The sequence below is a fragment of the Euprymna scolopes genome, chromosome 7 (genome assembly GCF_053919585.1).
Source record: "Euprymna scolopes isolate OS-2025 chromosome 7, ASM5391958v1, whole genome shotgun sequence".
Taxonomy (NCBI): Eukaryota; Metazoa; Mollusca; class Cephalopoda; order Sepiida; family Sepiolidae; genus Euprymna; species Euprymna scolopes.
In genome coordinates this window covers 158,970,358-158,982,487 of record NC_136488.1, presented here as the reverse complement: position 1 = coordinate 158,982,487, position 12,130 = coordinate 158,970,358, and the positions used below count along the sequence as shown (strand labels likewise).

The 12,130-nt window shown below is 31.2% G+C and overlaps 1 protein-coding gene across 2 annotated transcripts in view; it reads left to right on the top strand.

Annotated features, from left to right (window-relative positions):
* The window catches only part of LOC145280213 (uncharacterized), a 67,079-nt gene extending 61,158 nt beyond the window's left edge, over window positions 1–5,921 (top strand). For both annotated transcript variants that reach the window (XM_080131990.1, XM_080131989.1), the window contains exons 12-13: window positions 2,817–2,932; window positions 4,145–5,921. In XM_080131990.1, the coding sequence (XP_079988116.1) occupies window positions 2,817–2,932; window positions 4,145–4,342 (314 nt within the window). In that variant the 3' untranslated portion in view covers window positions 4,343–5,921. The remainder of the gene's footprint in view (window positions 1–2,816; window positions 2,933–4,144) is intronic.
* Window positions 5,922–12,130: the final 6,209 nt, after the last annotated feature.

Here is a 12,130-nt window from a genome sequence, read left to right as displayed (position 1 = left end):
GGGGTCATCAGATTTTAATCTGTTTGTCAAATGCACGTGTGAATCGTTCACATGACAGGTTCTTTAAGATTAAGTAGGTTTGAAAACACTATTTTTTGTGTCAAGCTGGCCTAATGGTTATTATACTTGACTCACTGTCTTAAGGTTTTAATTTCAATCTCAGTATTTTTATTTTTTTTTACTTTCAAGAAGTGAACTGTTTAGAAAAGACATAATACTTGCGTGCACATGTCTCAGTTTCTTGCGGGGTTTTCTTTTTTTCTTTTCTTTTTTTTACTTCACTTTTTTTTTTTTACTTCTTTTTTTTTTTACTTCATTTTTTTTTTTTTACTTCATTTTTTTTTTACTTCACTTTTTTTTTTACTTCATTTTTTTTTTTACTTCATTTTTTTTTTTACTTCATTTTTTTTTTACTTCATTTTTTTTTTACTTGATTTTTTTTTACTTCACTTTTTTTTTTTTTTACTTCATTTTTTTTTTACTTCATTTTTTTTTTTTACTTCATTTTTATTTTTACTTCATTTTTTTTTTACTTCATTTTTTTTTCATTTTTTTTTTTACTTCATTTTTTTTTACTTCATTTTTTTTTACTTCATTTTTTTTTTACTTCATTTTTTGTTTTTTACTTCATTTTTTGTTTTTTACTTCATTTTTTGTTTTTTACTTCATTTTTTGTTTTTTACTTCATTTTTTGTTTTTTACTTCATTTTTTGTTTTTTACTTCATTTTTTGTTTTTTACTTCATTTTTTGTTTTTTACTTCATTTTTTGTTTTTTACTTCATTTTTTGTTTTTTACTTCATTTTTTGTTTTTTACTTCATTTTTTGTTTTTTACTTCATTTTTTGTTTTTTACTTCATTTTTTGTTTTTGACTTCATTTTTTGTTTTGTTTTTTTTACTTCATTTTTTGTTTTTTACTTCATTTTTTTTTTGTTTTTTACTTCATTTTTTGTTTTTTACTTCATTTTTTGTTTTTTACTTCATTTTTTGTTTTTTACTTAATTTTTTGTTTTTTACTTCATTTTTTGTTTTTTACTTCATTTTTTGTTTTTTACTTCATTTTTTGTTTTTTACTTCATTTTTTTTTTTTTTTTTTTTTTTTTTTTACTTCATTTTTTTTTTTTTACTTCATTTTTTTTTTTTTACTTCATTTTTTTTTTTTTTACTTCATTTTTTTTTTTTTTACTTCATTTTTTTTTTTTTACTTCATTTTTTTTTTTTTACTTCATTTTTTTTTTTTTACTTCATTTTTTTTTTTTCTTAATGAATGTAACATTACATTTAACACCGGGCAACGCAAGTTACAGCTTGTATGTATATATATAGTCCTCATAAAGTTAGGTTTAAATGTAATTTTTTTTTTTTTTTTTTTTTTTTTTTTTCATGTTTTTGCAAACTTCAAATATCTCCATTTCCTTTTATCTACATTTTCCGTCTTCAAATTCTTATTCATTTCATATAAAAACACTTTCCAGTTTGTTTGTTTTTTTAAAGGAACATGCATTTGACTCTAAGGAGTTCTTAGTGGGCTTCCACTATTCAATGGAACACATGTAAAATGCACTTCATAAAATATGAGTGTGAATTAAATACATCTCCTGATTTTGCAATTATGTTTAATGAGATTCAATCCTAAAGTAATTAACCAATTATGATGAATTTTGGAACACAGTTGCTAAGGGGTCCAAATGTGGGTTATATTTGTTTAATTTAGCTCAATTTTAAACTTTATTGACTTTTCACTCCTTTTGTATAAAAAAGGAGTGAAAAGGTCTTTTTCGAAAATTCAACTAATACTTCAGATTTTTATTAAATTTTTACTTTATTAGACAAATTGATAAATACTCTACAAATTTAAGTTTCTTTTGGAGTTTTTTCTTGGGGGGGGGGGCATAACATGACAGCAAATCTCCTTTTGAAAATTGAAACAGATTTGCATTTCAAAATTAAGCAAAATTCGCTGAATCACTTAAGAACCCTTAAATCTTGGACATTTTTCTAGAATTAAAACTGTCATATATCTCCTCCTTAGGATGGGGAAAATTCTCAGGACAGTTTTGCACAACTTAAATATAAAAAGCACTTCTGTGTGTGCAGATTCATTCCCTATGTACTCCAAAATGGCTGTGCTGATTTTTATTAAACTTTAAACAAATATACTTTGTGTGTGGGAGTGTTCTGAGATAGATTTTATGTCGGAATGCCTCTTATAAGTATCGAAAATCAATTTAAAAAATACGCTTGGAAAAGGAGCTGTCGAATTTTTAACAAAATTAACACCCTTACATCTTCTAACATTACAAGTTGAGTAGTTTTATCATCGCATAAGCAGGAGCGAATGAAATCAACAGTAGGTTCTTTGATAAGACAGGGGCGCATTAAAATGTTTCTGTTTTGGAGATAATTGAACTTTTTAGTTTTGAATTTTAAGCTTTAATTCAAGCCTTTATATGAAATTAATCAACAGTAGGTTCTCTACAGTGCAATGTAGATTACAATGTATTGTAGACTGCGGAAGGCACTTGAAGTTCTCTCTTGGTGCACTAGAGTCGATCCTCAACTAGAGCGTACAATCTATCGATTTGATTTAAAAATGGGCAATTTCACCGATTTCGATGACAATAAAAGTATGGTGTGGAACATTCATCCTCATTTAATCCCGGGCAACGTCGAATTTCCCTGCTAGTGTATATATAATCTTAAATTAAAAAAATATGATTTTATTAATGATTGTTTCATTTTTTTTTTTTTTTTTTTCATATTTTTGTTTCATTGTTTTGTTTCATTTTTCAATGTCTAATTTTTTTTCGTTTTAGATCGAGCCAATATTTATTCTTCTGACAGTGATGATGATGACAGTGATGACGACTCTGACAAGGAAGACAAAAACAAAAAGTCGTTGAAAGCGAAAAAGCTGGACAGTGATGACGAGGTGATTCTCATACCCTTTAATTAATTTCAACTTTTAAGAAAAATTGAATTCTATGTGCGTGTGGGGATGTTTCAGAAAATTACAACAACATCGGTACTATTGGTTTGAAATCCTAAATCTATTTAGGAAATGAAAGAAACTTTATAATTAATTGAATTAGCATCTTAAAATAAATTTTTAAAAAACATGTTTAATTACTTTGTTTTAAGAATAAATCTCCAAATCCCAAATATTTTTTTTTTTTTTTTTTCGGTTTCCATTTTCATTAAATGACCGGCCTCTAATAAGACCAGAAGTCTCTTGTCGCCTGACAATGTTTTTTAAAATTGAAACAGTAAATTTATTGTAGCGACTTATGATAATTTTATTTACATAAACTAAATAAAATAACATCCTGTTCTTTTTTAATTGAGCACTATCAACAACCTTGTTGAAATTCAATGGTTTTTACTTTTGAGTTTTATTAACCCAGAATATATATATATATAGTAGAGTCCCGGGATACGTTTTTTTCGGGTTATATGGAATACAATGTTTTTTAGCCCCTGGTTACAGTATTTGCCCCACCTTGTAGCGTTATTTATAATGTTATTTGATTATATACATGTATATTATATACTGTACTGTATTTTGTTACTAATTGTTAATGCTGTATCCTGGGGTTCCCCTGTGTGCGTGTATGTCTATCTCTATATATATATATATATATATAACTACTTCATTTACTCACATAAATTTAATATACGAAAGTATAGATTTATGCGTAAACTTGAAGTATTTACTTCAAAAGTGCTCAATACGTAGGTAGAGCTAGTTAGTAATTTATAAAATATATATGGCGACTAAGCTTGATTTAACATTAAAAAAAAAAAATTTATAAGAACATTTCAAAATTCATAATGATTGGTTAATTAATTCAGGAGTGAATCATTATATATATATATATATATATATAATGATTCACTCCTTAATTACTTAACCAATCATTATGAATTTTGAAATGTTCTTATAAAATTTTTTTTTTTTTTAATGTTAAATTTTTCTGAAACGATAATTAATAACTATTACTGGTTATCTCCCTTTACTTGAGCTATTCTTTTAGAAACTCTAGCAAGTATTGACAAGTGTATCACTAATCTTTAAAGCTAATGATTTATGTCTTGGCTTTTCCCATTTGTTTTGTTTTCAGTTTTATTTCTTTTTTTTTAATAGGATTCTGGGTCTGATTCTGCTCCTAAGAAGAAGAAAGCCCGTATTGTCGAGAGTGATGATGAGAACAATGCTGGTAGTGCCAGTCCAAATGAAGGCAGCGCCAGTGCAAATGAAGGTAGTGCCAGTCCAAATGCTGGCAGTGCCACCCCAAATGATGCCAGTGCAAATGAAAATGAAGATAACAATGATTCTTCTTAAACTAAAACATTTTGGAGAAAGCAAACACGGTACAATTTTCCACCTCAGATTGCATTAAAATGAATTCCTTCGCCTTGTCTGATTAATGAAAAATCTGACAGGAGTCAGTTAGTCGTATCTCTTCCAAATGACGTAACATTAAATAGTTTAATAGTTTGTTTTATTTTTTTTTAATAAGTCTTAACATAAAGTGTCTTTTGAGATTTCTAAAATTGTATCTGAACTGGATTTCTTGAAAGATCTTTTCAATTTTATCATCTCATTAATGCTTCAAAAACAAATGTTTGTCGCTCGCTTATAAAAATAATTCAAATCTTTAAGTTTTTACTTTGCTCAGAATTAAAACAAAAAAATTTAACTTTTTATTTGTCAAAGAGTTTTAAGATAAAATATGCTCAATCAAGGGTTTCATTTTTTTTAACTTTTGAGATGTGGATTGATAATTTACATTTGCATTATTGGGACTATTGTTTTCATCAACTACATCTGTAGATATCCGTTGTACTTTTGGGTGTGTGATACCATCGATTTTCTTAAACCCAAGCCTACCTGCATCTTAATTGTTTGTCGAGGCCATGTGAGTTGATCAATTCATCTCTGGTCTGTCAAAGCTGTCCTAATCTGATTGGAGCTGCAACCTGCTGTTAACTGTCCCAAACTGCAAACCGTTCTAAACTAGCTCTGACTCCTAAATTTATTAACTCAACCCACTCCAGTCCTTTGTCTTAGTCATCATCACACTTGATTAATAGAAAGCATTTCTGCATTTGCCCTGTCAGCTGGGAGATGCTGATTGTTTGGAAACTGACCATCTTCCCTCAAAACTCGGCCCTGTCGGTGGGGCATTAGAATACGCCGACTGCCCTCCCCCCCCCCCCCTGCAGAGGGTAAAAGTCCCTCAATGGGGGTCCTGGATATGACCTTAAACTATATCCAGTGGTGAGGGCCCCAGCTTGTGGGCTTTGGGGAGTGTGGAGCCACCCTTTAATTACCATTGCTCCCAGGTCCACTCTGACCCGGAGTGGTAGTACCTGTTAGGGTACCAACTATGGGTTAAATAGAAACCGACGTGAAAACAAATATATTCTATTAAAAAAATATTTTCTTCAAAATCTTTGGATTCGGCATTAAATAACCCAAAAAGGGTTGATATGCCGTAAAACAAAAACAACCAACCAATCCCTCAAAACTTCAAAAAGATCACAGCAGCTTTCTATCGTTATTTTACTAACCTCACTATATTGTCGGAGAGCAGATGTTCTATAATTTTGTAGATTAAAAAGAGTCTCCTTTGAAATTACGTCCCAGATATAACCTTAAACTATATCCAGTGGTGAGGCCCCAGCTTGCAGGCTTTGGGGAGTGTGGAGCCACCCTTTAATTGCCATTGCTCCCAGGTCCACTATGACCCAGAGTGGTAGTGCCTGTTAGGGTTCCAATTATGGGTTAAATAGAAACCGACTTGAAAACAACAAATATATTCTATTAAAAAAAATTTTTCTTCAAAATCTTTGGATTCGGCATTAAATAACCTGAAAAGGGGCTGATATGTCGTAAAAAAAAAAAAAAAAAAAAACAACCTTTGAAATTGCCATGTTCGACATACAGATTCCAAAATCCAACACGAGTCATTTGAAGAAAATTGAAAGTTACATCAGCCAAAGCGTTGTGAGAATAACAAGAGGTGGCGAGTAGTTGAAATAATCCAAAATATTAAAAAAAATATTCTTATGTCAAAATATTTTAAATGATTAATAAAAAATGCATAAAATTCAAATTCAGTTTGAAATTTGTTCATTAACATTTGAATCTTTCAATTTATTTTGTAGAAGAAAATGGAAAAATTTTAAAACATTCAGTCTTTTGGGAAATTTTTTTTAAGAAAAAAAAAAGAAAAACTGTTTTGGAATTCTTGTGTTCAAATGCATTCTGAGGGAATTACAGCACGCCCTAAAATATGGTTTATTGTAAATAATTGTCTTTTTATATTAAAAACTATTTTTATGGTGAATTTTCTGTCTTTATTTTATTTTTTACTTGATTAATTAAAAAAGAAAATCATCTGAAAGTGCACGTGGTTGTAAGTAAAATCAAATCAAATAAATGTTATAAAAAATGTTGGTTCTTTACTACAAGAGAGGTACTTGAGAAACACAAAGAAACCATAATTTTTTTTTTTTTTTTTTTTTACCGTTTAACTAGAATTCAAATCAGGAAATTGATTTTGTTCAAGTTAAAAATTAACGCATCAGCACATTTTTAAAAATCTATAAAATCATTCGCTAAGGAAATTTATTTTGTTTGCTGCTCTATTAAATGTGAACAATTAACTAAAATTCTTTTTGTCTTAGCAATGCGGTCTATCCATAGATGGTATATCTCTGTTCACACTGGATCAACATAGAACGGGAATATCACAAACTTTAATAAAAGTTTGTGATAGAATGCATTACAGCAATTTGTACAAGATACAAGTGTGGAATTTTCGTGGGTCCCTATGGATACAGCTTACTTCGTTGTCTTGTATTTCTGTCTAGAGTTGCCTGTTTTCACCTCAGACACAAAAACCGTCCCCTCATGACAACGATCGGTTCTACGCATGCGTCAGATGACGTCATGACCTGATTTAGTTTAAATAGTTGAAGAACTGACTAAATTTAATGTATGTCGTGTTAGCTCAGTTGGTTAGCGCGTTGGTTCATTATCTAAACGTTTTGGGTTCGAATCGTGGATTTTTTAAATTTAAATATTGAACCAGTGTTATTTAAGCCATTTTTCACGTAACGTTCGTGTTTTTTTTTGTTTTTGTTTTTACTTTGTACCCACCGATTTTTTTTTTTTTTTTTTAATTTTAATATCGAAACAGGCTTATTTATGCCATTTTTCACTTTTTATTTTTTTTTTAACATTCGTTTTTCTGTCTTTTTTGTATTTTCGATTTTTACATTTAACATCGTTCGTTTGCCTTACATTAGTTTGTTTTTTTTTTTTTTACAATGTTTTGATTTTTATTTAAGAGCACACACACCTCCAAACACCCGGGCAACGCCGGGTACCCCCGCTAGTCTATAATATAAATCTTACCTGTCTGTTTAAATGTATGTATGTATGTTTGTATGTCTGCCTAAAACTTTCGACAGAGGCAATGGATTTTCATGAGACTGGTAATGTTTTGAAGCTCCATCTTTCGGACAACAAATATTGAAAAATTGGCTAAAAACATTAATTCCTTCACCCTCAACTGGGCACTTTTCTTCCGAGAGGGGTTGCTTTTATTCGCCAGTATTTTCAAAAGACTAGCCCTAATTTAAACCTTTGTCACTTCCGGTTTGGCGATGGGTGCAACAGCAAAGACGTCACTTTTTTTTGGGGGGGGGTCACATTCTTTTCCTCCTTCGTGGTACAGGTTTGAGCTTGCCTGCCTACTACCACTTTTTTTTTTCTCAACACACACCTCCAAACACCCACACAACGTCAGGCACCCAGGCTAGTATAATCTATGCTACAGATAACTAATAATTATTTAATAGGAATCATTTAATAGGAATTGGTTCGCGTTACAGAAAATGACTTCAAAGTCCTTGTATGATACTTTTACCGTCCACAAATAATTTGCATATTTTTCAGGAATGTAATTTTCATTCTTAGCTCCATTGTCCAAACTGATTATCTCTCAACCAATAATTCCACTACACGTTTTCTATAACTAATGCTTGCAAGTACTAACTTGCTCCCAATTCCCTTTCCACAAACTAAGCAGGGAAAGTTTTCATCTTTCTAAAGGTTTTCCATCACTTTGGTGTTGGTAATAACCTTTATTCTCAGAGCTTCATTTTTAATAGAACTCTTTCAAGTCAATAAATGTGCCATTAATTTGAGCATGAAAAAACATTCTGTGCAGTACTTGAACAATCTTCAACTTGTTTGATCCTAATTACAAAAAGTGTGTATAATAAAAAAAAGTTTTGCATTTGAGATAGCACCCTTTTAGGTTTTCCTATTCTATAAGAAAAAAAAAAAAAAATTCTTTCAAGTTTTCTAACCCACCAGACCCCAAACAAAACGGGAAGAAACGTCTTTGACGTTTCTTCCTGTCCGGTCGGCTGTCTCTGCTGGGAAGAGGGTTGGCCTTTTTGGATCATGGCTCCTTGTTGTATGGATGACGCCAGCGGGTGCCTACTTACCCATGTTGTCTCCGATCCAAGTCACTCCAATCAGACTGGTGACGTCATAAGAAAAAAAACAAAAAAACTTGTAAAAAGTCTAAGAGTATTATAAAAGCAAAATAAAACACTAATTGTTTCGTAAATGTATAACAGTTGCGTGTTGGAACACTGCAAACGTCTGATTTCTTAAGTTCGTGATTATGGTAGGGGTAGGGGTTGAGCGCGGCTCACTTCTTTTGTTGATACGAGATTCAACACGTTTTGCCTCTCGTCCAGAAACTTCTCTACTGCTTTATGGGACATCAGTCATCTTGCGACCGGCGGTCTGTTGGCTCAACGTTTTGACCTCAGTAACAGAAAAGACAAGATTTACACGACTTTGCAATTTGCCATGGTTATATACCAAATTGCCAGTGGCGGTTAGAAATTGATCCTCCATTCATATGTATCAAGTGTTTAAACCGGTCAATTATCGTCACCAGACATTTGATACCATATTCCTACATATCAAATGTCGACGCATTCAACTTTCCTTTATTATTTTTCTCCATCCTATTTTTAGCGATGAATTTGTTTAAAACTGACATTTTTTTCTGTTTATCTCTTTCTTTCAAAAAAGAAAATGTAATTTAAGCTCTCTTAATTTATGAATTAAGTACCAGTAATTTTAAAACCCACTAGCCAGGTTCGATTTCTCATGCCACATTTCCCTAATATTCAACATCAGACGCTTGTGTGACATATCTAATCAGTTAATGTAAAAAAAAAAAAAAAAAAAAAAAAATCACATCACACACAATATCTTAGAAAATCTGTTTCCGCTACAACTCATGTTAAAGGCATAAGTTTATCTTTAGTAAAATCCTGATAGCTAAACAAAGACATCCATAATTCAGCTCTCGAAAATGTAGTTTATTTTTAAATTTGTTATGAGACTAAGCAAATAAGAGCAAGGCTAATGCAAAGTTTTTGTTCATTAACAAGGTATAAATAGGCTAGCAGGTGAGATGGCAGCTATTGAGTTACTTCAGCTGAATCTTTTACTCTTGCCAGTTTAGTTTTACAGTAGGATTTTGTCATGGGGAAAATAAGAGAATTGATGTGCAAGTTGATTTGTTTGACTATATATTATATAATCAATGTTACACATATAGATGTGAACGTATGTGCATCAGGTATTGAAAGTTTTGACATTTTTAAAGGAGCATTGTTTTGCCGACTTACCAAAAACTACAGCCTATTTTTTCACTGCTGTCCATGTTTGTGAACTTGTGTCTTTGGGAACTTTTGTCCCATTTGACTGTTCGTTGCTGGCCAATCGCAAAGATCCAGACAGCGTGGCTTTGTAGAAAAGTTTCATCACAGTTCAAAACATCTTTTGGATCATATCCACGAAAAATTTGCGGCAAAACATGTCACCCATTCATTGATAGAACCGTGATCTGTTGATGTTGATTCGCCATGAAATTTTTTTTAACAAAACGTTATTTGGCCTGCTTTCAGCACATGAGTCAAGCCATTGCTCAGTTCAAAATCCACTTCCAAGATTTATTATGGCCAGTTGTGATGCTTTCTGCCTACTGACATGATCAGTAATGGTAGCTCCACGAGCACATGCTTGCATAAACTATTGTATAAGCGCTTCATTAACATCCTTGTGCACGGATTGGTGCTTTAGTTTGCAATTAGTGTTTCCATTCATTTGCATGCAAAATCTGAGATTGTCTGGAGAATTTTTATTGCTGTTGAATAACACGTTCCATATGTTTTGGTTGCAGTGGACAGTTTGAGTTTCTTCGCTTTGACATCAATGAACTCCAGCTGTTCAGAGCTCAGAACTTTTTGAGATGCCAGTATAACTAATCACCAACAAATGCTTTTCAGTGGCAAAATTAACTTGAAGTGTTGAAATTTGTTTATTACTGCTGAATACTGTTCTGTGCGCACAAAAAAAAAAAAAAAAAAAATCCGTTTGTTTCTCACTGATAACTATAAAAAAAAAAAAAAAAAAAGCAGGCATTGTTTCTCACTGACGCACAAAATCATTTCAAATGAACCAAAATGCGGATTAAAAATTCAGAATTAAGATTTGAATTTTTTTTTTTTTTTTTTTTTTTTTAGTATTTAAGATTAAAAAAAATATTTTCAAATGAAGTTATTTTCCTCTCAATCCAAGACACATCTAAAAATTGTTGGGGACCAGAAGTGAAGTGTTCCACCTTCGTCTCATGGAATTTCTTTTTTTAGTTTATTAAATTAACTTATTTCCTTGCTGGGTTCACTGATTAGAATTGTTCAAGTATAATATTACTTCACATTTCTAGTATTTTACTCGATTTGTTTTCTTTTCATAAACTCTTTCGCCAATTTCTGAGACTAACTTTTTATGGAGATGATGGTTTTGGTATTCATTTTTGTTCATTTGAATCCTTTCCTTGGCAATTTCCATAATTATGCTTTTGTGAAGGTCTTTTTACTTGAAATTTTTATTATTGAATTATTTTGTTTCAAATTATCTTTTGCAAAAAATTTTTGCTTAGTCGATGCTAGTAATCCCCCTTGCATAATTTTCAAAATATATAAGCGGTTAGTACTTTAATATTTAAGCAATTTTATTTCGATTTTCACTCTGGCTTCATCCTTGAAGTATATGGAAAACATAGGATAGGGTTGTGATAAAGGGACATAACTCTTGTATCGACAAGATCAGAATAATTCAATGTAATTTCAGAAATTTATTCATATTCTGACAAATTTTTGCTTAACATAAATACGATTTTCCAAGGTAATAATAGAAATGCCTTTTCAAACATCATTGCCACTTGTTAATTCCTTTCTGAAACAACCTTCCCCCATATCATTGCACAATTAGGCAAACAAAGGTCAGATTTAGTTGCATAACTAGATTATCTCTTCAAGTGTGCATCTTTGGAACAAACCTAACTCGGTGTTCTGCTTTAGCTGCTGTGGGACGTAACATGGCGATCAGTCAATCACGACACCAAGTTTCAACTCAACACCTGTGCAACAGACGAGAATTTACATAATTGGAAGAGATCCATCATTTCTTACATGCAAATCAGAAAAAAAAAAAAATCTATAAAATTGAATTTTACCATCCTTGCCCAACAGCTCCAGACAATAGATTTTTGTCAGGGGAAACTAATGGCAAAAAAAAAAAAAATAAATGGAATCTGGGACCACAAATGCATAATAGAAAAAAAAAAAATTAACAGCTTAGGTTGGAGATATGGGAATATTAAACGTCAACAGCAATCTGGACTGGGACCATCACAAAATTGCGGGCATTATCAAACTGATATAACCTTGTTAGATGGCAACGAATAACTTCCAGCATGAATGCAAGTTGAGATCGGTGCACACTAGTCGATTAGAATTTCCTGTGAATTGAGATTATTTTCAAGAAATCCCTAGCTAGGAGGTTCAGGTGGAGATAGATAAGTCTTTTCAATTAAGGCAAATATAACGTCAGATTACTTACACAGGTCTTCAGTAAATACGATCCTGTCAATAAGAGGGTTTTTTTCATGAGCATACCAAACCGAAATGAAAAAAAAAAAACTTTCCATAAGAAAATAAAGTTTCTTTTTCTGTTGATATT